General features: G+C 40.4%; 1 protein-coding gene across 3 annotated transcripts in view; it reads right to left on the reverse strand.

The window, feature by feature from the left end:
• Nucleotides 1-7,245, reverse strand: part of MIA3 (MIA SH3 domain ER export factor 3) — a 56,660-nt gene extending 49,415 nt beyond the window's left edge. For all 3 annotated transcript variants that reach the window (XM_032422467.1, XM_032422469.1, XM_032422465.1), the window contains exons 1-3: nt 7,062-7,245; nt 4,075-4,208; nt 53-139 (exon numbers count right to left, since the gene is read on the reverse strand). In XM_032422467.1, coding sequence (XP_032278358.1) covers nt 53-139; nt 4,075-4,208; nt 7,062-7,194 — 354 coding nt within the window. In that variant the 5' untranslated portion in view covers nt 7,195-7,245. The remainder of the gene's footprint in view (nt 1-52; nt 140-4,074; nt 4,209-7,061) is intronic.
• Nucleotides 7,246-25,861: the final 18,616 nt, after the last annotated feature.

Raw genomic sequence — 25,861 nt, forward strand, 5'->3', positions numbered from 1 at the left:
TGAATTTGAAAGGCAATTTATAATTAAGAACCAAAAAAAGTCCATAACTTACATCTGTTGGAACTTGTAGCTCCTCTTTAGTATATTCATGGACTACTTGGATTAAATCCTTCGGAAAATATCCAAAAATACGCCCAACCTATATGAAAGAATAGGCAAAAGAAACAAACACCAATCAAAATTCTGTATAAGAAATACAAATGACAGACTTCTTAGTAGTGACAGGAAATAGATAGGTAGGTAGGCATAACCACAAGAGACAGATAGTTGCTATTATGATTACACAGATTATTCCAATGAAAATTAAGTATAGAATATCTTAAAGCCAACTTTTCTAAAACCACTGAGGCTTCCTTTCAACATGCAACTTAATTCTAAACACAGAGCACATAAAGTTATATTTCTGAAGTAGATAAAAGACCTACATAAGAGAAAGTTATTGTATATTTTGTGATTAAAACTATGCAAATCAGGGGCACCTGGCTGGCTCAGTCAGAAGAGCATGCGACTCTTGATCTCGGGATCGTGAGTTTGAGCCCCATGCTGGGTAAAGAGATTACTCAAAAATAAAAATCTTTAAAAAAAAACAAACCTGCAAATCAAAGCTGGTTAGAAACACAATTGCAAATAACCTCTAGCAATAATTTACCTGCACATTTCACAGCTTTGCTCATCAACTGGTACACTTAGAAGTCTTTCTTAAACCAATAAACAGCCATGAAAATTAAGTAAAAAGAATATAAAATTGCTAAAATGTGTGATCACTATGACAAAAAGCAAATATTTATTGATAGAATGGGCTGTAGTAGCTTATTTAAAAACTAGATTTTCCAGTATTTGGGGGAGAAAGTAAAATTCATACTAATGTATACATCAAGCTTTAGTTTCATGCAAAGTAAACCTCTAGAGAAAATAACCCCATTTACCTACAGCACTAACAGCTAAAATACATAAAGTGTGTCTTCTTGAGATGCATACACTGTCTTCTACTGGCTACATCTGAAATGGAAAGCAGATCTCTCCGAAGGAGGCTGATAGGCAGATCCAATGCACCAAAGGAGAAAAAGGCTATCTTATCACCAACTCCTAAAATATCCTCATTAGGAGTGCTGTTGTTATGCCTGGCAAATATGTGAAAGCCAGTCTGAGTACTAGAATACGGTCTTGAAGATTAGATAAGACAGAGCAATTAAAAACTGCTACACTGGCAGTTAAAATCTAGAACTCTAAGAAACCCAAAAAGGCTGCAGAACAAAAACTAAAAAACAGAAACAAGAATCATTTTGAAAACGAAGGGGAGAGAGTTTTTAATTTCCTAAAATATAAGTTTCATGAAATAAGAGGAGAGACTGAGGGAAAATATACTTTTTTTCCTTTTCAGGAAAATTTTATTAAGAGAAAATCTGGGAAAGGGAGAGAAATCAGAAATATATGGAAAAAGGAAATAAATTTGTCTTTGTGTAGTCTCGGTCCATTGACCGAGGTCAATAGGTCATATAGGTCATATAAATCGGACCATAGGTCATATAAAACTCCATATTTTGGGGGTACCTGGCTGGCTTAGTCAGTAGAGCGTGTGAGTCTTGATCTGAGGATTGTGGGTTCAAGCCCCATGTTGGGTACAGAGATTACTAAAAATAATAAAATCTTAAGAAAAAAAAACCTCCGTATTTTTACACTGGGGGGTGGTATTCTGTGCTTCAGGATCTGACAAAAAGGGGTTCAGAATCATGGACCCTCAGGACTGGAAGTAAGCTTTAGATCTAATTTTGCTTCCATACACCATCCCTGCCAAGGAACTATTAATTTGATTGCGGGGGTGGGGAAGAAGTAGAACATTTGTTCAAGAGAATAAATTCTGTATAAGCTACCATCAGGACACATGTAAATAAGTGCCACTACCCTGAAAGAAAATATTCAAAAGGAAGATGGGTAAGACATGGGCCCTTCTGTTACGGAGCTTATGACTTTACAGGAGCAAAGACAGTACACACACCAACTGCAAGACAAGGCAGTAAAAGGGATGCCACGTAAGCAGTGCAAACAAAGTGCCACCTGGACAATCATCAAACAGCACAGAGCCCTCTGGCTAGGGTGCTAGAGCAGTGCCTCCCTAAGACGGCAACAGGAGAGGTGACCGTGGCCATAAGAAAATGCAAGTCGAGCTCACGTACCAAATGCTCCAACTTAACCACCTCACTGTACATAAAACGTGCAGCCTAGGTATTGAGAAAAAACTTTCCAAGAGTAAAGATTATCAGGAAATCTAATGTGGTCGACTTGAAGGAAACAGAACAGATCCTTCTTTGTATCTAGTGATTCAATCAGGATTCTGCCCAAATTACAAGGGCTGAACCTGACCGGTTAGTTGGTCTTTCAAGATTCCTCCCTAGGAATCTGGAACACCAACAAAATGAATCTGTTTTTCCCTGTGTAGGTTTCTCAAGCCTTATTTTCTGTTGTTTGGTATCTTATTGATAGTAAAAGTTTTCACAGTGGAGACTGGGTATTTCTGGAAGTCTGAACAACCCTAAGGACATCAAAAACTCTTACAACTTTCAGTAAGTAAACAGTCCACACATCACACTTTTTAGAAAAGAAAGGACAAGAACTCATAAGCCTCTCAAGTCTGGTCACTGCTAGGGAATCTCCTCATTAAAACCATCAAAAGCATGAGCATTATTTACAACAGCCAATGGGGCGCCTGGGTGGCTCAATCAGTTGAGCATCAATCTTGGTTTTGGCTGAGGTCATGATCTCAGGGTCATGGGATCAAGCTCCACATAGGGCTCCACACTCAGCGTAAAGTGTGCTTGTCCCTCTCCCTCCCCCTCTGTCCCTCCCCCTGTGAGTGCACTCTCTTGATATCTATCTAAATAAATAAAATCTTACAATAGCCAAATGTGGAAGCAACCCAAGTGTCCACCAATTGAGGAGTAGACATAGATGTGGTACACACAGACATGCACACAGACACACAGACACGCACACAGACACACACACACACTGGAATATTACTTGGTCATAAAAAAGAATGAAATCTTGCCATTTGCAACGACATGGATGGACCTAAAAGGTATAATGCTAAGAAAAATAAGTTGGCCAGAGAACGATAAATGCCATATGATTTCACTCACATGTGAAATTTAAGAAACAAAACAAAGAAAAAAGGAGACAAAAAAACAGACACTTGAATACAGAGAACAAACTGGTGGGTGCCACAGGGGAGGTGGGTGGAAGAATGGGTGAAATAGGTACAGGGGATTAAGAGTACTCTTGTGGTGATGAGCACTGAGTAGCACATAGAACTGTGGAGTTCCTACATTGTACACCTGAAACTAATAGAACAAAGTTAATTATACTTGAACAAAAAATTTTTTTTAAAAATCAGAGCATGATGGAGTCACTGGTTTCCACGTCTGTCATCAGGGCACCCTGAAACCGGCTGGGAAGAGAGCAGCTGGGGGAAGCTCCAGGAGCAAGTGTCTGAAGAGCAGGAAAAGGATGACGCAGAAGTTGCAAACAAAACAAGGAAACAAAAAACACACAATGAAAAGGACATTTTGCTTTTTTAACGGACGAGTAACAGTACATATGATTAGGTAACTGTTCCCAGAGCTGCCCATCTTTCACAAATATTAATAACTTAGAAAAAAATACACATACAATCAACTTTAAACAGGAACACGTGAAACACTGTCCCGCAAAAAGTTTACAGGATTAAGTCTAATGCTCGCGAACCCTTCTGTTGTGAAGCAATGAAGTTCAGAATTTTCAGGTTTCGCCACTACAACCTTTCCTATGGATGGAGCATCCACCGCTGATAAGGCCTCGAACTTACTGCTGAGAAGCAACAACCAGAAGCAGTTGTTTTGTTTAAGGAACAGAGCAGAGCCCCTACCCGGGGCCAGACCTGATGCCTGCTGGGGACACACAGACACCTTCTGTTTTCCCAGTCTAGCAGAGAGGACAAGTTAACTCCATCTAAGACCCCAGGAAACAGTTATCTCCATCCACAGTGAGAAACAAGCCAATAAAAAGTAAGAAGATAAAGTATGTCAAATTTGTACTTACACTTCCGGCCCAAACTTCAGGAGGTCTCCCTGCCAGTTTATAGTAGACATACACAGGGTCACCTTTTTTAAAACTCACAAAACGACAATCTGGGCCTGTAAAATCTTCGAGAGCCTCACCCCGGTACATTAACACTGTAGGTAAAAGATGGGGCGGGGTGGGGGGAGAGAGAAACAGGTATCAGGATTCAACTTTCACAGTCCAAACTGCTTTATCAGGCAACAGGAGCGTATCCTCCATTCTGTAAACAACAATCAAGTTTCTCCAGTACTCTCTGGAATCAATCGCTTTCAATTCACAGGCTCCAAGTATCTAAACTCTAGAGCTTTATCATTATATATCATCCCCTACAAGCAGACAGGAGAGACGGCCACTTTCCCTGTTTTTCTCTATGGATAAACAAAAAGCAATGAGTCCACCGCCACACAGAGTTGGTGTCAAGAGAAATTCTTGGTCTCCTCTCTAACCTTCTTGTCTTCAATCTCTGCTGTTTCGTAATCATAAAAAGCTTCATGGCACAACTGAATAAATTCAAGTACAGATGCTGGCTGGCTTAAGCATGGCCGCATGAAGAGGTAACAGGGAGCTGGGGAGAGCACCCAGGAACCCCCAAAGGGGCAATTAACTTGAACTAACACTAAAAGGCCCTATTGTTAAGTGGCTGTAAACTGCTACCATGCAGGAGTAAACACTGCCGACTTCATCTGAAGCCATGCTGATCTCCCTGTACGGTATCTGGATAAATTAACGGGAAAGGACATCACGTCCTATTACCAGTCCAATCACATGACAGGGTAATGTGAAATTATCATGAAAATAATGTTCACTGTACCCAACATTCCGAAGGGAAGATACCCTTATTTATTAATGTCTATACACAAAATCACAAGTGGGCATCACAATGTTGCAGGGACAAGCAAAACTATGAGAATTGTTCAGTAGTTACCTTCAATCTTAAAATGCAGGACTTAAATCACACTTGATCTAGAAACTAGTAGAAGCAGCATTTTTCTTTTTGTTGGCCAACTACACAGTTTCTGATATAAGATGAAATGGACAATAGATACAATAGTAGAGAAAAGAAGGGTGACATGGAAAGAACACTTTTTCTTAAAGCCAGTGAGCCATAAATACATTAAAATGTATCTTTAAATATATATTTGAGGGACGAACAGATAGATTTGAGGGCGGTTATTTGGATTTTGAAGCTAAAATCCGATTACTTTAATACATGTCAGCATCCTAATTCAGATATAACTAGGGGAAAAGGCCAGGTTGAAGGTGATGGGACAATTTAAGATTGAGGATTCTATCGCAACTGGAAATGGCCATGTTTCTTTTGTTTCCCCCTTAGAAGAGATCACTGAAAAACTGTAACAATAAATTAGATGACATTACCGCACACTGTGAAACAACTTTCTGAAAAGTACAGGACAGCTCTCTCACTCACACACCTTACTAGATACTTTATGCAACACACAGTCTCCTACCCTTCTGGGCTGCCGCCTGTTGTGTTTTGGTTCTGTTTGGACACATGCCATTCTCAACTTATGTGACAAGTAAGGGCCCTTTCAACACCATGTCTCCATGCTGGGGAAGCATCAGCGATGTGATTCTCCAGCTAACTGGTTTTGAGGAACCCAAGTAGCGGAGTGCTTGAAAGCAAAGAAGGGCAAATATTTTGTCTTAGCCAACCCTGCTTGCTAATCATCTGGGTTTGCGCACAGAAAACTGAAGGGGAAAAGTGTGGAAGTTGCTCCACTTTCGTAGTATTGATTTGCTTCAGCCCTAGGTTACCTCTAGGAATGGCTTAACACAAAGATGCCTCCTCGCTTCCTGTTCAGGGTGTTGCGGTAATACAAACTCTTCCAACTATGAAGTTTGTTTTTGAATAGCACCGATTTGAATATAAATAGCTAAACTGTAGGCATACGGCCTTTTCAGCATGAACATTTTTTATATGTACTGTTTACAAGTTATGAACAACCGTTTCTGAAGACCCTCCGGGAGGCCCTAAGAATGATCCCGGTCCCACAAACACATGGGAAGAGATTCCAACAACACAAGTGACTAAGGCTAAGGCTGGCCAGGTTCATGAAAATAAATATTTATTATGATTACTTTAAGAATCCTCTTGATCTGACTCTGGGGATCTCTGTCCTCCTCACCGCCCACAGTCCATCCCCCACCCCCAATCTAGGACTGGGGCACAATTCCGCTTCCTGCGCAAAGAAGAGGAGGCTGCCGGTCCCAAGTGGCAGAGGCAGATTCTCGCTCGGCCTCTTTCGAGAGCGAAAGATTTTGGCCTTCCTTAAGGTGCCCTCCCTGCCTGGCTGTCTGCAAGGAGACTTCCAAGCACAGACATGACAGGACTGAGGCAGAACAGAGGCGAGACCTTGGAATACCCTGCATGCTTGGACTCCGGGCTCGTCCCAAACCCAAACTCCAATCCCTGTCAAAAGGCGGTACGAGCCCCAAATCCGAGAGAGGCAGTAGGGCGAAGGGGCAGCGCCAGCGCCCTTCCCAAGCCCCCCCCCCACGAACCTGCGGCCGGGAACGCACCCGCCGAGTCCTCGGCGCATCTGCGCCCCCGACTGCACCCACCCAGGTCCCCGCGGCGGGGGCAGGAGAGCGCTCGCTGCAGCGCGGGGAGCCCAGGGCGCGCCGCGCGCACCCCAACTGCTCAGGCGCCCCTCAGGGCCAGGCGGGGAGTGGACGCTGCGAGCCGCCCCTGGGGAAACCGGGGGCCACCGCCAACCTCAAACCCCGCCAGATCAGCGGAGGGAAAGGAAACGCTGGCAACAAGTGGGAGGCGCAGCCCCCGGGCCAGGGCCGGCGGACGCCGAAAGCCGAGGGGACAGCGCGGGGCGCCGGCGCTCGCCCACCCCGGCGCCGCGCCCGCCCGGCCTGCGCCCCCGGCCAGCTAGCGGGGCTGCCCATCTCCCGCCCCCGCGCGGCCCCGCCGCCGCCGCCCTCCCGCCACTCACTGCTGCACTCCTCGTCCGCGCACAGTTTGTGCTCCGCGAAGCGCCGGCTAGTGTCCGGGTGCGGTTGGCCCGGCACCCGCCAGGGCGGCCCGAGCAGGAGCAGCCAGAAGAGCAGCCCCGGCGCCGCAGCCATGTTGTGGTCACCGCAGGGGAGCCGGCGGCGCGGAGGCGGAGGCGAGGCCGGGCGGGCGCCGGAGGGCGGGGCCGAGGGCGGAGCGCGGCGGGCGGGGCGCGCGGCGGGGAGGGGCGGTGCCGGAGGCCGCGGCGTTCCTGGCCGACACGTCAGCGCGGCCTCGGCGAGGGGCTGCGGGCGCCCGAGGGCGCGCGCTCCGACCCGCTCCCCGCGCGGTCCTCCGCGCGCCTCCCCAGCGGCCGCCTCTCCCGTCTCTCTTGCCTCGCCAGGTCCCTTCGCAGTCGGCCCTCCGCCCCGCCTCATTCTCTGCGACCGTGGGGCCCCCACCCGCCAGCCCAATACGGGGTCCTTTCCTGGCACTTTCTCATTTCTGGTCCAGCCCGAACCAGCCCACCGCCACCCTCACCCCCATTCTTGGTTTGGTGCCTCCTTTTCCAAACTACCAAACCCGTCCACGAGTTGCCACTGTTAGTCTCTGGCTTGAGACTCTCTCTCCTTCAGGTTCCCAGGGGTTCCTTGGGGGCCCCATCCATGATCCCCTTTGATTGGGAAGGGGCACGAGTGGAACGGTGGGTTGGTGATGGAAATGAGAGCCGGTGGCCAGCTTGGTCTTTTTTTGAGCCTTGGGGAGTAGGGGTTGGCAATGTATACCAGTGCTGAGATCTTCAGATTCTTGGGCCTTTATCCCTAAGGGAAGAAGTAATTTAATTCAACACAAATGTGTTGAGCTTCCATTTTATGCTATCATTTATGCATGCCAGACACTAGGGTGGCATGGGGAAAGATGTAGGTCATGAGACAAGATATCTGGCCCTTGTCTAAAGAAATCCACAATTTAGTGGAAACCAACTGATATAAAAACAGCTAAAGAATAAATATCAGGTAAGGAAAAGCTAATAAATGGCAGCTAACTTTTACTGAGTTCTTTCTTTAGGCCCAGGTGTTATTCTGAGGTCTTTATATGCATCGATTGGTTGAATCTTCACAACAGTAGAGGATGCTATTACTATCTTCCATTTTTGAGATGAGCAAATTGGGGCATTCACACATCTAGTGAGAGATGGAGCTCAGATTCAAATCCAGGGAATATCCTCCCTCTTAATCAAAATTCTGTAAAGCCTCCATCAAGCAACATGCAATTTTTGTACTTTCTTTCTGACTAGGGGAAGCAAAATCTTGTTTAAATCACAGTATAACTGAATTATCTATATGTGTGAAAGAAAGAAAGGAAGGGAGGGAGGAAGGAAGGAAGGCAGGCAGGCAGGCAGGCTGGCCACAGCCCATGGATCAGCCCAGAGAAGAGTGGCTGCAATGTTCTGGCGTTGGTTGGAGCACTTTGCATTTGTCGATCTTTCCATATCTCAATAAATGCCATTTTAATTCCCATCTTCCAGATGCTCAAGTCAAAAACTTAATTCCTGGCAACTCTTTCTCTCACACCCAAATCCAATCCATCAGACAATCCTGGGCTCTCTTTATTTTAATAGCTTTATTGGAAGGTAATTGGCATATTACATATAATAAACTGCATATAATAACTGGCATATAATAAACTGCACACATTTAAAGTGTACAGTTTGATAAGTTTTGACCCATGAGACCATCACTATAATCAAGATAATTAACTATATCCATCACCGATAAAAGAGCCCTCGTGCTCCTTTGTAATCCTTCCCTCCCCCTTCCTGCCTGTCTCCAAACAACCTTCTGTTGCTATAGATTAATTTATAATTTCTAGAATTTGATATAAGTGGAATCATACAGTATGTCTTCTTTTTTTGTCTTTTTTCACTCAGCGCAAGCATTGGAAATACATCCAGAATCTGACCACTCTCACCATCTCCTATCCAAGCCATCATCATCTCTCACCTAGAAGCTTACAATAGCCTCTTACTGTTCTGCCTTTGCCTCCCTGAGGTCTACTGTGTCAACAGCGACCACAGTGATCATTTCATGACATAAATTTGGTCATGTCTCTCCTCTGCTCAAAACCTTCCTACAGGGGCCTACAGGGGCGCCTGGGTGGCTTAGTCTTAAGCCTCTGCCTGGGATCGAGCCCTGCGTCAGGGGGAAGCCTGCTTCTCCCTCTCCCACTCCCCCTGCTTGTGTTCCCTTTCTCGCTGTCTCTGTCTGTCAAAAAAACAAAAACAAAAACAAAAAAAACACCTTCCTACAGCTTTCCATTTCCAATTAAAATGCATGGACTACACTGTCTTTATGAAGGACTACACTGTCTTATTTGATCTGACTGACCTCGCTCATCCCTTTTACCCCCACTTCCTAAGACCCTCCTCTTACTCTGTTAGTTCTACTCAAACTCACCAAGCCCCACTCTTGCATCAGAGCGTTTGCACTTGCCATTCATCAACCTGGAACAGTTCCCCCAAACAGTCCACCTGACTAACTAGTTCCCTCACCTCATCAAGTGTCTGTAGCAACACCATTTCTTGTTAGAGAGGCCTTTATCACTCTACATAAAATAGAGCTCCTTCCATGAATACCTGGTTCACCATCCAGCTTTGTTTTTCTTTAGAGCACTTCCACCAGCCTTACATTTATCTATTTGACTGCCTCCCCCACCCCAAATATAAGTTCCAGGGGAGCAAGGAATTTATTTTGTTCATCACAATAATATAAATACCTAGGAAAGTGTCTGGAATGTATGAGGTACTCCACAAATGATTTGTGGGATGATAAATATTTTATGCCATTAACCTACATGGAGCCTCCATATGTAAATAGTACAGAGGAAATATGCCATAAGAACAAAGCATTTTGTGTCTTCCCCTCAGCAGCACCCTCAACACCTGGAACAGAATCTGGAATACATTTATTGTTGATTGAGGGCATATTTGTTATGGAGGGAGTGAATGAAATTGCAGTGTTTTTTTCCCTATGTATTACCAGAATAGAGAAGGCAGATAAAGGTAATTCTAATTTTTCTTATTTCTATTTAGAGTAGAGTTAATGACAATTCATTGGTGGAAAAGGCAAAATTCCAAAATGATCTAATCTAATTCAATAATTCTTTACTAATATTTACTTTGACTAATATTCAGATACGCTTTTATATGAAGGATGAGAGCTCTCAGTTTGTGAAGAACTGTTTGTTGGTTTTCCAGGGTTTTCATTTATCTGCATTTATTATTATTATTATTATTATTATTATTATTATTATTATTGCCTTGAGATATTAACAAGTTCAGTGGACAGAAAAAAATTCTCAGCTGACCACAATGAGGGTGGTTCTTTCTGACAGTATATATATGTATGTATACATATATATATGTATATATATATAATTATAGTGGATGAATCAGCATTCATTTTTAATAGCATTTGAGTATGTGGCCCTGATGCTTAACATAAATTCGAATCCCAAGTATATTATTTGTTAACACCTCAAAGGGAATTTTCACTGGGTAAAGGTTAAGTAAGAGTTAAAAAATAAATGTGTCTAGTTGGGGTGGGGGGGGGACATAAAAAGTAAGACTTGGAGGGTTTCTGACCTTAAAGAATTTGCAGTCTGCCTGAGAAGACAAGACATATACATTTGAAACAAAGAGGAGACAGAATAACATATATAATTGTAAACCTCCCATGGTGTCTGCCCAGGAAGTTCTAGAAGGTCTAATACTAAAGTTACCAGAAAGAATGCAGTCCACTGCTAATGATGAAACCACTCAGAGTTCAGAGAATGGTGTAAAGTATTTATTGAGGACTATGGCTTCCAGGCGAGATGGAGTAACAGGGGCCAGATCTACCCTCCCATGTTAAACATATGAAAAAATTGGGCAAAATATATGAAACAATAATTTTTTAGACATTGGACAACAAGCAGTAAAAAACAGTGATCCCTAAGAAAAGTGGAACAAATGAGGGGAGTGCTATGATTGCCTCAGCTTACTCTCTGGATGAAGTTTCCAGGCCACAACCAGAGAAGGGACACTCAAACAGGTAATCTCCTTGAACTGAGGAGGCAGATTTGAAGGTTTGGGGAGGTCAAGGCAGCTAGAATTTGCAGGGAGGAGTACAGGACAGAAGAGAGCTGCATGGGAAAGACAACTGCATGGACAGAGCTCCAGAGACCTGCAGAGGGTTTTGTCAAGTCTTCAACTGAACAATGGTAAGCACCTGTGTGTAAAGAACTACCTGAGGCTGGTCAAAGAACCACCAGAGAGGGTAGGAAGAACAATTGTTGGAGTAAAGAAAATTTGTGCTCCCACCAGCCAGAGTGGAAACTCTATAATAAACAGGACATCAGGTAGAGTGCTCAGCAAAGGGGAAAAATGTAAGCTTAAGATTGAAAGCTACTCTACCAAAGCTTTAAAATAAGCCTTGAAAATATTAAAATGTTTGGGGAACCTGGGTGGCTCAGTTGGTTAAGCGTCTGAATCTTGGTTTCGCCTAGGGTCATTTTCTCAGGGTCGTGAAATCCAGCCCCTCATCAGGCTCTGCACTCAGCAGGAAATCTGCTTCTCTCCCTTTCCCACTACCTCTGCTCATGTGCTTTCTCTCTCTCTCTCTCTCTCTCTCTCTCAAATAAATAAAGCTTTAAAAAGAAAATCTCAAAATGTTTCCAAGTAAATTAACTGCATTCAAGAATAAAGCTGAAGAATATTTAAAGCCAGCACCCAACAAGGTAAATTCACAATGTCTGGAGTCCAGTAAAAAATTATGAGGCATGCAAAGAAGCAGGAAAATACACCCCATAATGTAAAGAAAAATCAGTCAACAGAAACTTTCACAAATGACACAGATGAAAAAATTATTACACAAGAACATTAACACAGTTCTATTCCATATATTAGAGATGCTATAGAAAAGCATAAGCATGCAAAGCAGAGGATATAAAAATGATCCAAATTAAACTTAGGTGAGCAAAAAAATGGTTGAGATGAAAAATACAACGGATGGGATTAATAACAGGTTAGACACTGCAGAAGAAAACATTACTGAACTTGAAGACATGGCAATATAAACTCTCCAAAAAGAAATGGAGAGGAAAGAGATTGAAAGAAATGAATAGGGCATCAATGTGCACACTTCAGTCCAACGTATGTGTAAATGGGGTCTCTGAAGGAGGTGGGGAACAGAAAATATGCTTGAAGAAATAATAAAAGCATTCCAAATTTGCTGAAAACTCACAGATCAAGAAGCTCCACAAACCTCAAGCACAAGAAACATGAAGAAACAACACAAAGGCATATTAAATTGCTTAAAACCAATGATAATGATAAAAAAAATGAAATTCATTTAGAGAAAACAGACACACTATGTACAGAGGAGCAAAGATAAAATGACAGAAGGCTTCTAAATGGAAAATGGAAGCAAAAAAAAACAAAACAAAACAGGTGTTTGACATATTTAAAGTGCTGGTGGAAAAAGGATGCTCTGGAGTTGTATACCAAGTGAAAATATTTTTCAAAGATGAGGTGAAGTCTTTTCAACACATGATGCTGGGACACCTGGATATCCATATGCAAAAGAATAAAATTGAACCCTACGTTATACCACAAACAGAAATTAACTCAAAATGGATCATAGACCTAAATGTAAGAGCTAAAACTATAAAATCTTAGAAGAAAACATAGGGAGAAATCTTGGAGTAAGCAATGATTTCTTAGATATGACATCAAAAATACAGCAACCAAAGGAAAAATAGATAAATTGGACTCTATCAAACTCAGAACTTCTGTGCTTCAAAGGATATGATCAAAAGAGTGAAAAGATAACCACACAGAAGGGAAGAAAATATCTGTCATCCATATGTCTCATAAGGGATTTGCACCTAGAATATATAAAGAACTCTTAAAATTCAATAATAAAAAGACAAGTTAACCTAATTTTTTTTAAATCCAAGGCAAAGTATTTGAATGGACATAACTCCAGAGAAAATATACAATGGCCAGGAGTGTAAAAACATACAGCCACCTTGGAAAACAACCTGGCAATTTCTCAAGAGGTTAAACATGGAGTTAACATATAACCAATTAATTCCACTCCTAGGTGAATAACCAATAGAAATAAAAACATATATCCGGGTACCTGGGTGGCTCAGTCAGTTAAGCATCTCCCTTTGGCTCAAGTCATGATCCCAGAGTCCTGGGATAAGTCCCACATTGGACTCCCTGCTCAGCAGGGAGTCTGTTTCACTGCCCCTCTCCTGGCTCATGCATGCATTCTCTCTCTCTCTCTCAAATAAATAAAATCTTAAAAAAAATTTCCACACAAAACATTACGTATAAACATTCATAGCATCATTAGTCATCATAGCCCAAACCATAAACAACCCAAATGTCCACCAAGTTAATAAATAAAATGTGATATATCAATAGAACAGCAATAAAAAAGGAATGAAATATTGACATATGCTAAAACAGAAATGTCCCTTGAAAACATTGTGCTGAGTGAAAAAGTCAGCTACAAAAGGTCATATATTGTATGGCTCCATTTATATGAAATGACCAGAATATTTAAATCTATAGAGACAGAAAGTAGATTATTGGTTGTCTAGGGCCTAAAGAGATAGGAGTATTAAAAGGAAATAGATAAAGAGTACAGGATTTCTCTCTTGGGGTGATAAAAATGTTCTAAAATTGAATGTGGCAATGCAGAACTCTGTAAACATATGAAAAAGATTGAATTATATACTTCAAATGGATGAATTGTTTACTTATGTGAATTATATGTCAGTAACACTATTACAAAAAAAAAAAAGATTCCCATCACAAAAAGCAAATTTCTAAACATGCAAAACAAAGCAAAAAGATGTTAGAATATATTTTCAGACACACAAAAGCTAAAGGAATTTATTACTACCATATCTATACTGCAAGAAATGTTGAAGCTCTTTAGGCAGAGAGAAATTACTGGATGGAAATCTGAACCTAACAAAAGAAGAATATAAGAAATGTATATATGTGGGCAAATATGAAACACATATCTATCTAAAGTACATAAAATAAAATAATGTAAAATACTTTTTCTTATTTAAAAAATCTCTTTAAAAGATAATTATCTATTTAAAGCAAAATTAATAACATATTGTGAGGTTCATAACATATGTACAAGTAAAATGTCTGACCACAATTGCATAAAAGCAGAAGAGGAGAATGGAAGTATACTGTTGTAAAGACCTAAAGCTGTAACGGAAGTGATAAAATATCGCATGAAGGTATACTGTAATAAGCTAAAGGTGTGTATAAGCTAAAGGCACTATAGCAATACAAACAACAAAATCACAGAGTTAGAGCTAGTAAGTCAACAGAGGAGGTAACACATGCTTAATTAATCCAAAGGGAGACATAAAAAGAGGAAAGGGAGAACATAGAACAGAAGATACAAACAGGAAGAAAAGTGGTAAGATCACAAATTTAAACATAATCATATCATTAATCACATTAAATCTAAATGGTCTAAAAATTTCTTTAAAAGGCATAGATTTTCAGATTCAATTTTTAAAAAGCAAAACTTGGGGCATTTTGGTGGCTCAGTCGGTCAAGCATCCAACTCTCGGTTTTGACTCAGGTCATAATCTCAGGGGCAGGAGATTGAGCCCCCCATTGGGCTCTGTGCTCAGAGGGGAGTCTGCTTGAAATTCTCTCTCTCCCTTGCCCTCTGCCCCTCCCCGCTCTCTCTCAAAAATAAATAAATCTTTAAAAAAAACAAAAAATAAAAAAGCAAAACTCAACTATATGCTTCCTACATGAAAACACACTTTAAATAAAAAAGGTAAACCAAGCTAACACTAATCAAAAGGAAGCTGGAATAGTCATTAATATCAGACAATGTAGATTTCTTTTTTTAAAAGTTTTTATTTTAATTCCAGTTGGTTAACATACGTTGTTATATTGATTTCAAGTGTACAATATAGTGATTCAACAATTCCATACATCACCTGGTGCTCATCACAAGTGCACTCCTAAATCTCCATCACCTTTTAACCCATCCCCTCCAAAACCATCAGTTTGTTCTCTATAATTAAGACTCTGTTTCTTGATTTCTCTATCTCCCCCATCTCTTTTAATAGGCACTTCTCTACTTCCCCTTTGCTCATTTGTTTTGTTTCCGGAGAAAGTAGATTTCACAGCAAAGAATATTTACCAAGGGTAAAGAAAAACATTTCATATTAAAGAAATCAATTCATCAAGAGAATATAACAATTTTAAATGTTTATATACCTACTAGGAAAGCTTCAAAATACAGGAAGCAAAAACAGATGGGAGCACTGCACAAATTCACAATTATAGTTGGAGACTTCAATATCCCTTTCTCAATGATTGATAGAACAAGTAGACAGAAAGTCAATAAGGTTATACAAGACTTAAACACCATCAGTCGACTTGACTTAATTGATGTCTATAGAACACTCCACCCAACAACAGCAGAATAAACACTCTTTTTGACTATTTACCATGATCATGAACCATAAAACAATACATTTAAAAAATTTCAAAACAGGTGAAGTATGTTTTCTGACCACATGGAATTAAATTAGAAATCAATAATAAAAAAAAATCTGGAACATCTCCAAATTTGGGGAATTAAGTAACAAACTTTTATTTTTTTTTTTAAAGATTTTACTTATTTATTTGAGAGAGAGAGTGTGTGCAAGCAGGAGGAGGGAGAGGGAAAGCAGACTCTGCTGAGTGCAAAGCCCAATGTGAGGCTTGATCCCACGACCCTGAGATCATGACATGAGCCAAAATCAAGACTCAGACACTTAACTAACTGAGCCACCTAGGTACCCCTAAGTAACAAACTTTTAAATAACCCATGAGTCAAAGAAGAAATCAAATGGGAAATTAGGAAGTATTTCATAGTAAATGAAAGTGAAAACACAGCATGTCAAAATTTGTGGGATACCATGAAAGTTATTTTTTTTTTTTAGATTTTTATTTATTTATTTGAGAGAGACAGAGATAGTGAGAGAGAGCATGAGCAGGGAGGAGAGGGAGAAACACACTCCCCACTGAGCACAAAGCCCAACATGAGGCTTGACCCCAGAACCCAGGGATCACGGCCCAAGTCAAAGGCAGACGCTCAACCAAGTGAGCCACTCAGGCGCTCCACCATGAAAGTTCTTTAGAGGGAACCTTATAGCTTTAATGTCTATATTAGGAAACCAGAAAAGTTTCTAATCAACAACTTCAGCTTCTACACTAAGAAACTAGACAAAGAAGGGACGCCTGGGTGGCTCAGTCGTTAAGCGTCTGCCTTCGGCTCAGGTCATGATCCTGGGGTCCTGGGATCGAGTCCCACATCGGGCTCCTTGCTCAGTGAGGAGCCTGCTTCTCCCTCTCCCTCTGCTGCTCCCCCTGCTTGTGCTCTCTCTCTCTCTCTGACAAATAAATAAATAAAAATCTTTAAAAAAAAAAAAAGAAGAAAGAAACTAGACAAAGAAGAGCAAACTAAAACCCAAGCAAAAGAAAGGAAATAATAAAGATAAGGTCAGGAATCAAAAAAACAGAAAACAAAAATAAAGTAGAGAAAATCAATGAAACCAAAAGTTTATTCTCTGAATTTCAAGAAAACTTATAAACCTCTAGTTAGACTGAGTAGGAAGAAAAATAAAAAGAGAGATGACACTAATTATCAATACCAGAAATGAGAGAGAAGACATCACTGTAGATAATACGGACATTAAAATATCAAAGGAGGGGTGCATCTGGGTGGTTCAGTTGGCTAAGCATCTGCCTTGGGCTCAGGTCATGATCCCAGGGTCCTGGGATAGAGCCCCATCAGGCTCCCTGCTCTGTGGGGAGCCTGCTTCTCCCTCTGCCTCTGCCTCTGCCTCCCTCCCTCTCTCTCTGTCTCTCTTTTTTTAAAGATTTTTTTTTTTTAAATTTGACAGAGAGAGAGAGACAGCAGAGAGCAGGAACACGAGCAGGGGGAGTGGGAGAGGGAGAAGCAGGCTTCCCGCGGAGCAGGGAGCCCGATGTGGGGCTTGATCCCAGGACTCTGGGATCATGACTTGACCAAAGGCAGATGCTCAATGACTGAGCCATCCAGGCGCCCTCTCTGTCTCTCTTTAAAATAAATAAATAAATAAATAAATAAATAAATAAATAAATAAATAAATATCAAGGGACTATTTTGAACAACTTTATGCCGATAAATGATACAACTAGGATGAAATGGACAAAGTCCATTAACCTCAACCCTTACCAGTAACATACAAAAATTGACTGGTAATACATCATAGACCTAAATGTAAGAACTAAAGCTATAAAACTTGTAGAAGAAAACATAGTTCTCCTATGTTTCCATGTTTCCTATGTTCTTGACCTTGGGTTTGGCAAATTTCTAAATACACATGAAAAACATAAACTCCAAAAGAAAATAAATCAATAAATTGGACTTCATCAAAACAAAAGCTTTTGCTCTCAATTCTATATTCACTGTTATGAAAATGGGAAGGTAAGCTGCAGACTAGGAAAAAATTTTGCAAAACATATATCCAAAAGAATTAAGCCTAGAATATATAAATAACTCTTATAACTTACAAATAAGAAGACAACCCAATTTCAAAAAAGTGAGCAAAAGATTTAAATAGACACTTCACCTTAGAAGATACACACATGGCAAACATGTATATGAAAAGATATTCAACACCATTAATCATTAGGAAAATGCAAATTAAAACCACAATGAATATCATTGCATATCCAGTAGAATTACTAAAATAAAAAAGACTAATCATACAAGTGTTGACAAAGATGAGGACAATTGGGTTTTTCATGACACTGCTGGTTATAATTGGCAATTAGGCAGTTTCTTTAAAAATTAAACCACATCTACCATATGAACTCAATTTTTCCACTCTTGGGTATTTACTCAAGAGGAATAAAAGTTATTTCCTCACTAAGACTTGTTCACAAATGTTCATATTAGCTTCATTTGTAATAGTAAAAACAAACAAATAAACAAACCAAAAACCCAGGTGTCCATTGACAGATACATAGGTATTAAATTTTGAAATATTGTTCATCAATAAGGAGCTATTGTGGCGCCTGGGTGGCTCAGTCGGTTAAGCAGCCTACTCTTGGTTTCGGCTCAGGTCATGATCTCAGGGCCCTGGAATCCAGCCTGGTGTCAGGCTCCAGGCTCAGTGAGGAGTCTGCTTGGGATTCTCCCTCTCCCTTTAACCCTCCTCCACTACTTGCACACATGCTCTCTCTAAATAAATAAATAAAATCATCTAAAAAATATTAGGAGCTATTGATACTGGCAAGGAGATTCTGAGTGAAAGAAATCAGACCAAAAAAATATACACTTATAATTCTATTTATATAAAATTCTAGAAAATTCAAACTAATCTATAATGACAATTGTTGCTTGGTAACAGGACAGGGAGGCAAGGAACACAAAGAAACTTGAGGATGATGGTTATGTTCCCTCCCTTGTGGTGATGGTCTCAGGTGTATATGCATATGTCAGAACTCAGAAAACTATATAATTTAAATACTTAATAGAATTTATTTATTTATTTTGAGATAGCATTTATATCTCAATAAAGTAAAAAAAAATTATATGGGGAAAAGTAATTTATAATAATTGAAAGAAAGAGATAAAATATGGTTATCCTTAAAGGTAACTGAAGAGTCATAAACCAGGTAAATCCTAGTAAAGGTCTTAGTTAAACATGAAAACACTATGATTGGTTACAGTATAGTGAGTCAGAAGAGCAACAAACACCTTTTTGTTTTACTCTGTCGGGTCAGCTTGCATAGTATCATTTCCTGCTGGGCACCCTGAGATCGTCTCTCTTTCCAGATTTCTGACTTCTTTTGTGTCCAGTGTCATCTGTTGTGGCCAGCATCTAGGAGATAGGTCCACTTGTTATACCTGTGCCCATGGAGGTCCAATCTTGGCTTCTACCCTCAAGGGTGTAGGAGGATTCAAGCGTGCAGGAGGACCCTGGATCCTATTATATTCTTCAGAGTGGAAACTCCTAAAAGATAAACAAATTTCTCTTGTTAAAGCCAGTCACTTTTCTTTGTAAGTATGGGGTGGGGGAAGGGAGGCAGACACAGAACCTAGCCACACAATAAGTGCTAAAATGAAAACACATTTTCACATTCAAGACAGGTACAAATTCTAAGCACCAAAGAATTAAAAGAAGGAGGATCGTAAATGATAGTGGTGGAATTTGAGTTAGGTCTTGGTGAGTAGGTAGGATTTATATTCTAAAAAGAAAGGAAAGGGCAGGTGAAGAAAGTGATATAAGAGAAAAGAGAGCAGAATGTTTATAAAGGACAGTAAGGGGATCTAATCCTAGTAAAGAGTAGTGGGAGATAAATTCAGGCAGCTAGAGTAGGTCAGATTAAACATGCCCTTGAAAATCAAGTGCAAGAATTTAGACTTTTAGAGTTAAGAGACAGAAAGCTGCCAGACTTTAAGTAAAGTGATCACATAACTGAAGTGGAATTTAAGCAAATACCCTGTTCTGAAAGCCGAGGAGGATGGAGTTCTGTGTTGGGCATGGCCAGTAGGGTTTAATTCTTCCCCACAATCAAAAGGCCATGTCAAAGGGTATATTGTACTGGGAATGAGTCATATACAAGGCAACTATATCTATCAGCATGTACTTTTCGTCTAGTCCTGACAAATATTATCCCAATTTCTATTGTACGAAGAGAGAAACTCAAACATCTGAAATGGCCGCTAGTATACAGACTTACATAGAAGTTCCTGTTTCCGGTTCTGCCTAATTTACCCTGGCACCATTTTCCCAGAAGTCAAATATTTGATGTCTTGAAACAAATGTAGAACAGATTCCAGGGTGGGGCCTGTACAACCCAATATCTACCATGTAGACTGTTTGGCTTTATCCATTTACAGTTTTCAGATATGAATTACTTCCTTGCCAAGACAACAGCAGATGCAAGGAAGTAATCAAAAGCACTAACCTAGGTAAGAGAGGTCCAATTGTGTGACCCTAGGCAAATCATCAATTTTTCTGAGTCTTAGATTCTTCACCTATAAAATTGGGGCTGATGTTAAAACCATAGTGTTTCTTTAAGAAGCAAATGAGATAATATATTAAAAGGTGGCCCCTTCATGTTGCTTAAATAATTAAACAGCAACATATCTGGCTCTCAGCCAACAGAGATGATTAATGATACAAGAGTCTCTGTAAATCAATGACTGTCACAAAGGAGACCTTTTTTGATACTACCTTTCCTAGAAACTTCCCTTCTTAGTAAAAATCAGCAAGGCAGGTAACAGCCTCCCAAGCTGTGCTTGGCAGGTCAAAAGCGCCTCCTGGAGGAGACCTTAAAAACTGAGCGGGAGAAAATACATTCTTTGGGATAGCATACAATTACAGCCGACCTGTTACATACAGATCACACACCAAGACAAAGCAAACCTCCTGAATTGTCAGCATTTTAAATAATACATGCAGTGTAAAATTAGGAACAGGAACATAAATACCATTATGAAGACTATTCAAGTGTGAATACCGAGCAATTACATATTGGAGGGGTAAGAGTTCCCTGCAAGTACGAAAGCTCATTCCATTTAAATCTACATGGGATATGAAATGGTATGGGATACATAAGAGGATGAATGAATGACATTAAACCAGAGTGACTAAATAGAGAATCTAAACATAATCTGGTATTTCCCTTATTCCTCATGAATTCTCTAGAATATGCTGTCCAGGAGCAATATGATGCCAGCTACAAGTATAATTTAAAATTTCTACAAGTCACGTTAGAAAGGTAAAGCAAAACAGATGAAATCAATTTTAATAATACATTTTATTTAAACCAGTATATCCAAATTATTATCATTTTAATTTGTAATCAATGTAAAAATTATTGAGACATTTTACCTTTTTTTAATTTCATATTAAATCTTTGAGATCTGGTGTATATTTTATACTTATAGCACATCTCAATTCAGACGAGGTACATTTAAAGACAGCACAGGTCGAGAAAGCAGGGATTAAAAATTAACGTTAAATCCATACCATGTAATTGTACATTATTTTGCATATTTATTTTTTTAATTTTATTTATTTGTCTATTATTTATTTATTAATTTATTTGACACAGAGAGAGAGCACAAGTAAGCAGAGCGGCAGGCAGAGGGAGAGGGAGAAGCAGGCTCTCTGCTGAGCAGGGAGCCCGATGCGGGGCTCAATCCCAGGACCCCAGGATCATGACCTGAGCCGAAGGCAGACGCTTAACCAACTGAGCCACCCAGGCAACCCTATTTTGCATACACTTAAAGAAAAACAAAGCTTAAAATTCTGCTACAGGATATAAAATATTTTTGGCCAAGCTCTTTTGGAGCTTCTGCAGAAAGAGAAAGAATGATGGTGGTTATCTCAAAACCCCCAATATTTTGTTTGTTTGTGATTAGAAGTTGAGATTTTAGTTGGAATATCTAAGAATTTCATTGCTTCTTCAGATGAATCTAAAATCTTTAATGAAAAGCATAAACTATGGTCATCATTAAGCTCCTATACTAGTCATGCTTTTATCATTTGTTTTTTAAAAAAGATTTATTTATTTTAGAGAGAGAGAGAGAGAGAGAGCATGAGTGGGGGGGGAGAGGGAGAGAGAAAGAATCTTTTTCCTTTAAAGATTTTATTTATTTATTTGAGAGACAGAGAGAGAGAACACGATCGGGGTGAGGGGCAGAGGGAGAAGCAGACAGGGAGCCCGATGCGGGGATCGATCTTAGGACCCTGGGATCATGACCTGAGCCAAAGGCAGACAATTAACCAACTAAGCCACCCGGTGCCCTGAGAGAGAATCTTAAGCAGACTCCCCACTGAGTATGGAGCTGGATCTCACATCCCATGAGATCATGATCTGAGCCAAAATCATGAGTCCAACTTGAGTCACCCCAGTGCCTCTTTATTATTTATTTCTTATAATTATCTTAAACATGTTAACCATTCTTGATAAACATAAAGAAACCAAGAATGACATTTATATGGGTAATACAACAATGAGACTGCACAAGAGCCCTTATCCCTTCATGTTAAATTGTAGAAAAACACAATTATGGGTAAATAAGGGACCAGAGCATGTTACTAGTTTAGGCAATGTTTCTTGCTAGACTCTATTGGCATTTTAGGTGGGACAGTCCAACCAATTGCAGGATATACAACAACCTTGGTCCTAGCCGTGAAATTTCAGTAGCATTTTTAGTCATAGCAACAGAATAAAAATTGCCCCGATGCACTCCCAAACTCCCCTTGGTAAGAATGGTACCACTCTCCCAGTTGAGATGCACTGCTTGAGACTTTTGTTAAAATCTGATCAGTTAAAAAGCACCTATGTTTGAGGCACTTGGCTGGCTCAATTGGTGGAGTATGTGACTCTTGATCTCGAGGTTGTTGAGCTTGAGTTCCACACTGGGTGTAGAGATGACTTAAAAATAAAATCTTAAAAAAAATGCATCCATGTTTATAAATATTCTATATTCTGTATTTTGTAGTTTCTCTCCTCAGCTAAAAGAAAGATTATAACATCAACCTAAAAAAAAAAAGAGTCCCTATAGATCCAAATGACTTTATAGTTTGTTTGTTTGTCATTAAAGCTAATACCACCTTAATGGACATCTCACATTTCTGAATTTGTATTTTTCTTCTTCCAAGAAGGGTTGTGTATTGCTCTATTTCCACCTTCTCACATTTAAATTTAGATCTGAATACATTTTATTGTTTTTCTTTGTGTTAATCAAATCATGGGCACATTTTGAATTATTTGGAATGGATGTAGAAGGTTTTTGTCTTAATGAAAGAACATGTTTCTTTTCTTTTTTTTTTAAAGATTGTATTTATTTATTTGAGAGAGAGAGTGCATTAGCTGGGGGGAGGGGCAGAGGGAGAGAGAGAAAGGGGGGAAGCAGACTCCCCACTGAGTGTGAAGCCTGATGCAGGCCTCAATCCCAGGACTTGAGATCACGACCTGAGCCAAAACCAAGAGTCAGATACTTAACCAACTGAGCCACCCAGGCACCCCAAGAACATGTTTCTTAATTAAAACATAGGGGAATATAGGTTCAGATGCCATACATAGGTGTATTAGGATAATAATTGTAATAAATGGATATCATCTTTGTGATGGCTGATGTCATTTACCCAATTATAATCAGGTTTCTCTACAATAGAACAGTAAAATTACTTCTCAGCATTAACATCTACTGACTGTATGTTTGAGTACTCAGGTGAAGCACTAACTATATAGTCAGTGACAGTCATAAGGACTGAGCGGTATGATGATATCAGTAATTATTTTTTATTTTTATTTTTTTTAAAGATTTTATTTATTCATTTGAGACACAGAGATACAGAGAGAGAGAGAGAGCATGAGCAGGGAGAGAGGCAGAGGGAGAAGCAGGCTCCCCGCTGAGCCAGGAGCCCGATGTGGGGCTCGATCCCAGGACCCTGGGATCATGACCTGAGCCGAAGGCAGGCGCTTAACCATCTGAGCCACCCAGGTGCCCCTCAGTAATTATTTTTAAGTAGATCTCTTTTTGGATGCAAAAATTATCACTAGTACGCTTATGTATTTTTATAAGTGTATGCACGTGTATATATATCACAAGCAAATCTCTGTTGTGAGACTAAATTTTAATTAGTACTCTAGAGCAATGGTCGGCAAACTGTGACCCACAGGCCAAACCCAGTCTGCCACCCGTTTTTGTGAATAAGGTTTTACTAGAACACAGATATGCTAATTTGTTTACATTCATCTATGGCTGCTTTTGTGCTGCAATAGCTCAGCTGAATAGTGGTGATGGAAACCATATCACCTGAAAAGTCTAAAATATGTATTATCTTTTTACAGAAAAAGCTGCTGACCCCTGCCATAGATTAAAAGTTAAAAGTCAGCAGAAAATATGCACAAATAATTTTTCTTTTTTTTTTTAAGATTTTTATTTATTTGACAGATAGAGACACAGCGAGAGAGGAAACACAAGCAGGGGGGAGTGGGAGAGGGAGAAGCAGGCTTCCTGCGGAGCAGGGAGCCTGATGCGGGGCTCGATCCCAGGACCCTGGGATCATGACCTCAGCCGAAGGCAGACACTCAACGACTGAGCCACCCAGGCGCCCTTTTCTCATACTCATAAAGCTCTGAGTAAAATATATGGTCAGTTCAGTCTGATTGCCTTGCAAGTTTTGGCCAGTTTTTCAGAGACTATTTTGAAATGTACTTTTTAAGTTGATTTTGGACTCCATCAACAATGAAATTGTCCAATCTGAGAGACTTTACAAGGTTTCTATGTAATTTGGCCTAAGTGGGTGTCTATCACTATGATGGACAAGGACATAAGGAATGCAGTATTTTTACTTTGAATCAGGATAGAGTAACTGCATTAGACTTGTCTTTCTGCCATAGAAGAGTATAAAACTAGACAAACTACTTAGAGCAACTATTTTGAGGCATCAATAAATAAGCAGCACATGATTGTCATACTTGAGAACAAAACACACAAGGTAAACTCCATAATTAGGGAGGTGAAACTCAAGTAAAGTAGTGGCCTTTCTGAGATGAGGATAGTGTTATCAGAGGTCAAAGTTACTGAAGTGGCTGGAATTTTGCGGGTTAGAATACCTGAGCTGTAGTGTGTGTGTGTGCGTGTGTGTGTGTGTGCGTGCATGCATGTGCATGTGTTCGGGTGGAGGGACACAAGTATGCCAGGCAAGTTTGCCTGCTGCAGGAGGAAGGCTGAAGAGTGATACTAAAAATCATGCAGTGCTAAGAGACATTGGATTTCCAGCCAGCCCAAGAACAGCAACTTCACTAATACTTCGGGCACTTAATTGAGAATCCAGAATCAAGCCCTAAGAGAAAGAACCATGCAAAAAAGTGAGAGGCACATGCTAGGGCTGAGTATAAAACCAAAATGGACACATGCTGCTAATAATAGTCCCAAGGCTAACCTAACAAAAGGACCCACCAGTAATTAATTTGCATGATGCACAGATGTCATACCCTTTAAAGGAAGACAACATAATCCAGACTCCCTATAATGTATTACCTACAATTACCTAACATACAATTATTTATTATCAAACGTACAAAGAGATAGGAAAATGTGAACCAGAAGAGAGAAGTAGTCTATAAAAAAATTTCTGTGAGATGACCCAGATTTGGGGATTAGGAAAAAAAATTAAATAACATTCATAAATATTTTCAAGGACTTAAAGGAAGACATAGTCATAATGAATGAACAGATAAGGAATGTCAGTTTAGGGGAGGATCTCTGTGATCACTGAGGAGCTGGGTGTGTGGGCAGGAAGTCCTCACTGTACAGTGGCCCAGTGCGGGGACCCGGGAGGCTCAGTGCATCTCTGCACAACGCGGAATCCCAGGAGTTCTGCACACTCGGCCAGGGCTCCTTGGCCTATGCTCTTTGCCCCGCCTGCTGCCCGGAGACAGGACTGAGGCCTGGTCGACTGTCTCCTCGCCGGAGCCATGAACCAGTCCCGTGCTGGCACCTGCCTGAGCATCGTGCTGGGACACCTCGGCCAGCGTTTGGCTGGGGCTGGCATAACTCACCCCACTTCAGGGGCTGTTTCTCCTAACAGTTTCCATCCTCCACAGTTCCAGTATACTCGGGCTAATAATGTTCTAAGTGTAGAACAGAGACAATTTTATGAAGAAAATGGGTTTCTTGGTATTAAAAATTTGGT

Source organism: Phoca vitulina, unplaced genomic scaffold (assembly GCF_004348235.1).
Source record: "Phoca vitulina isolate PV1807 unplaced genomic scaffold, GSC_HSeal_1.0 scaffold26, whole genome shotgun sequence".
NCBI classification, from domain to species: domain Eukaryota; kingdom Metazoa; phylum Chordata; class Mammalia; order Carnivora; family Phocidae; genus Phoca; species Phoca vitulina.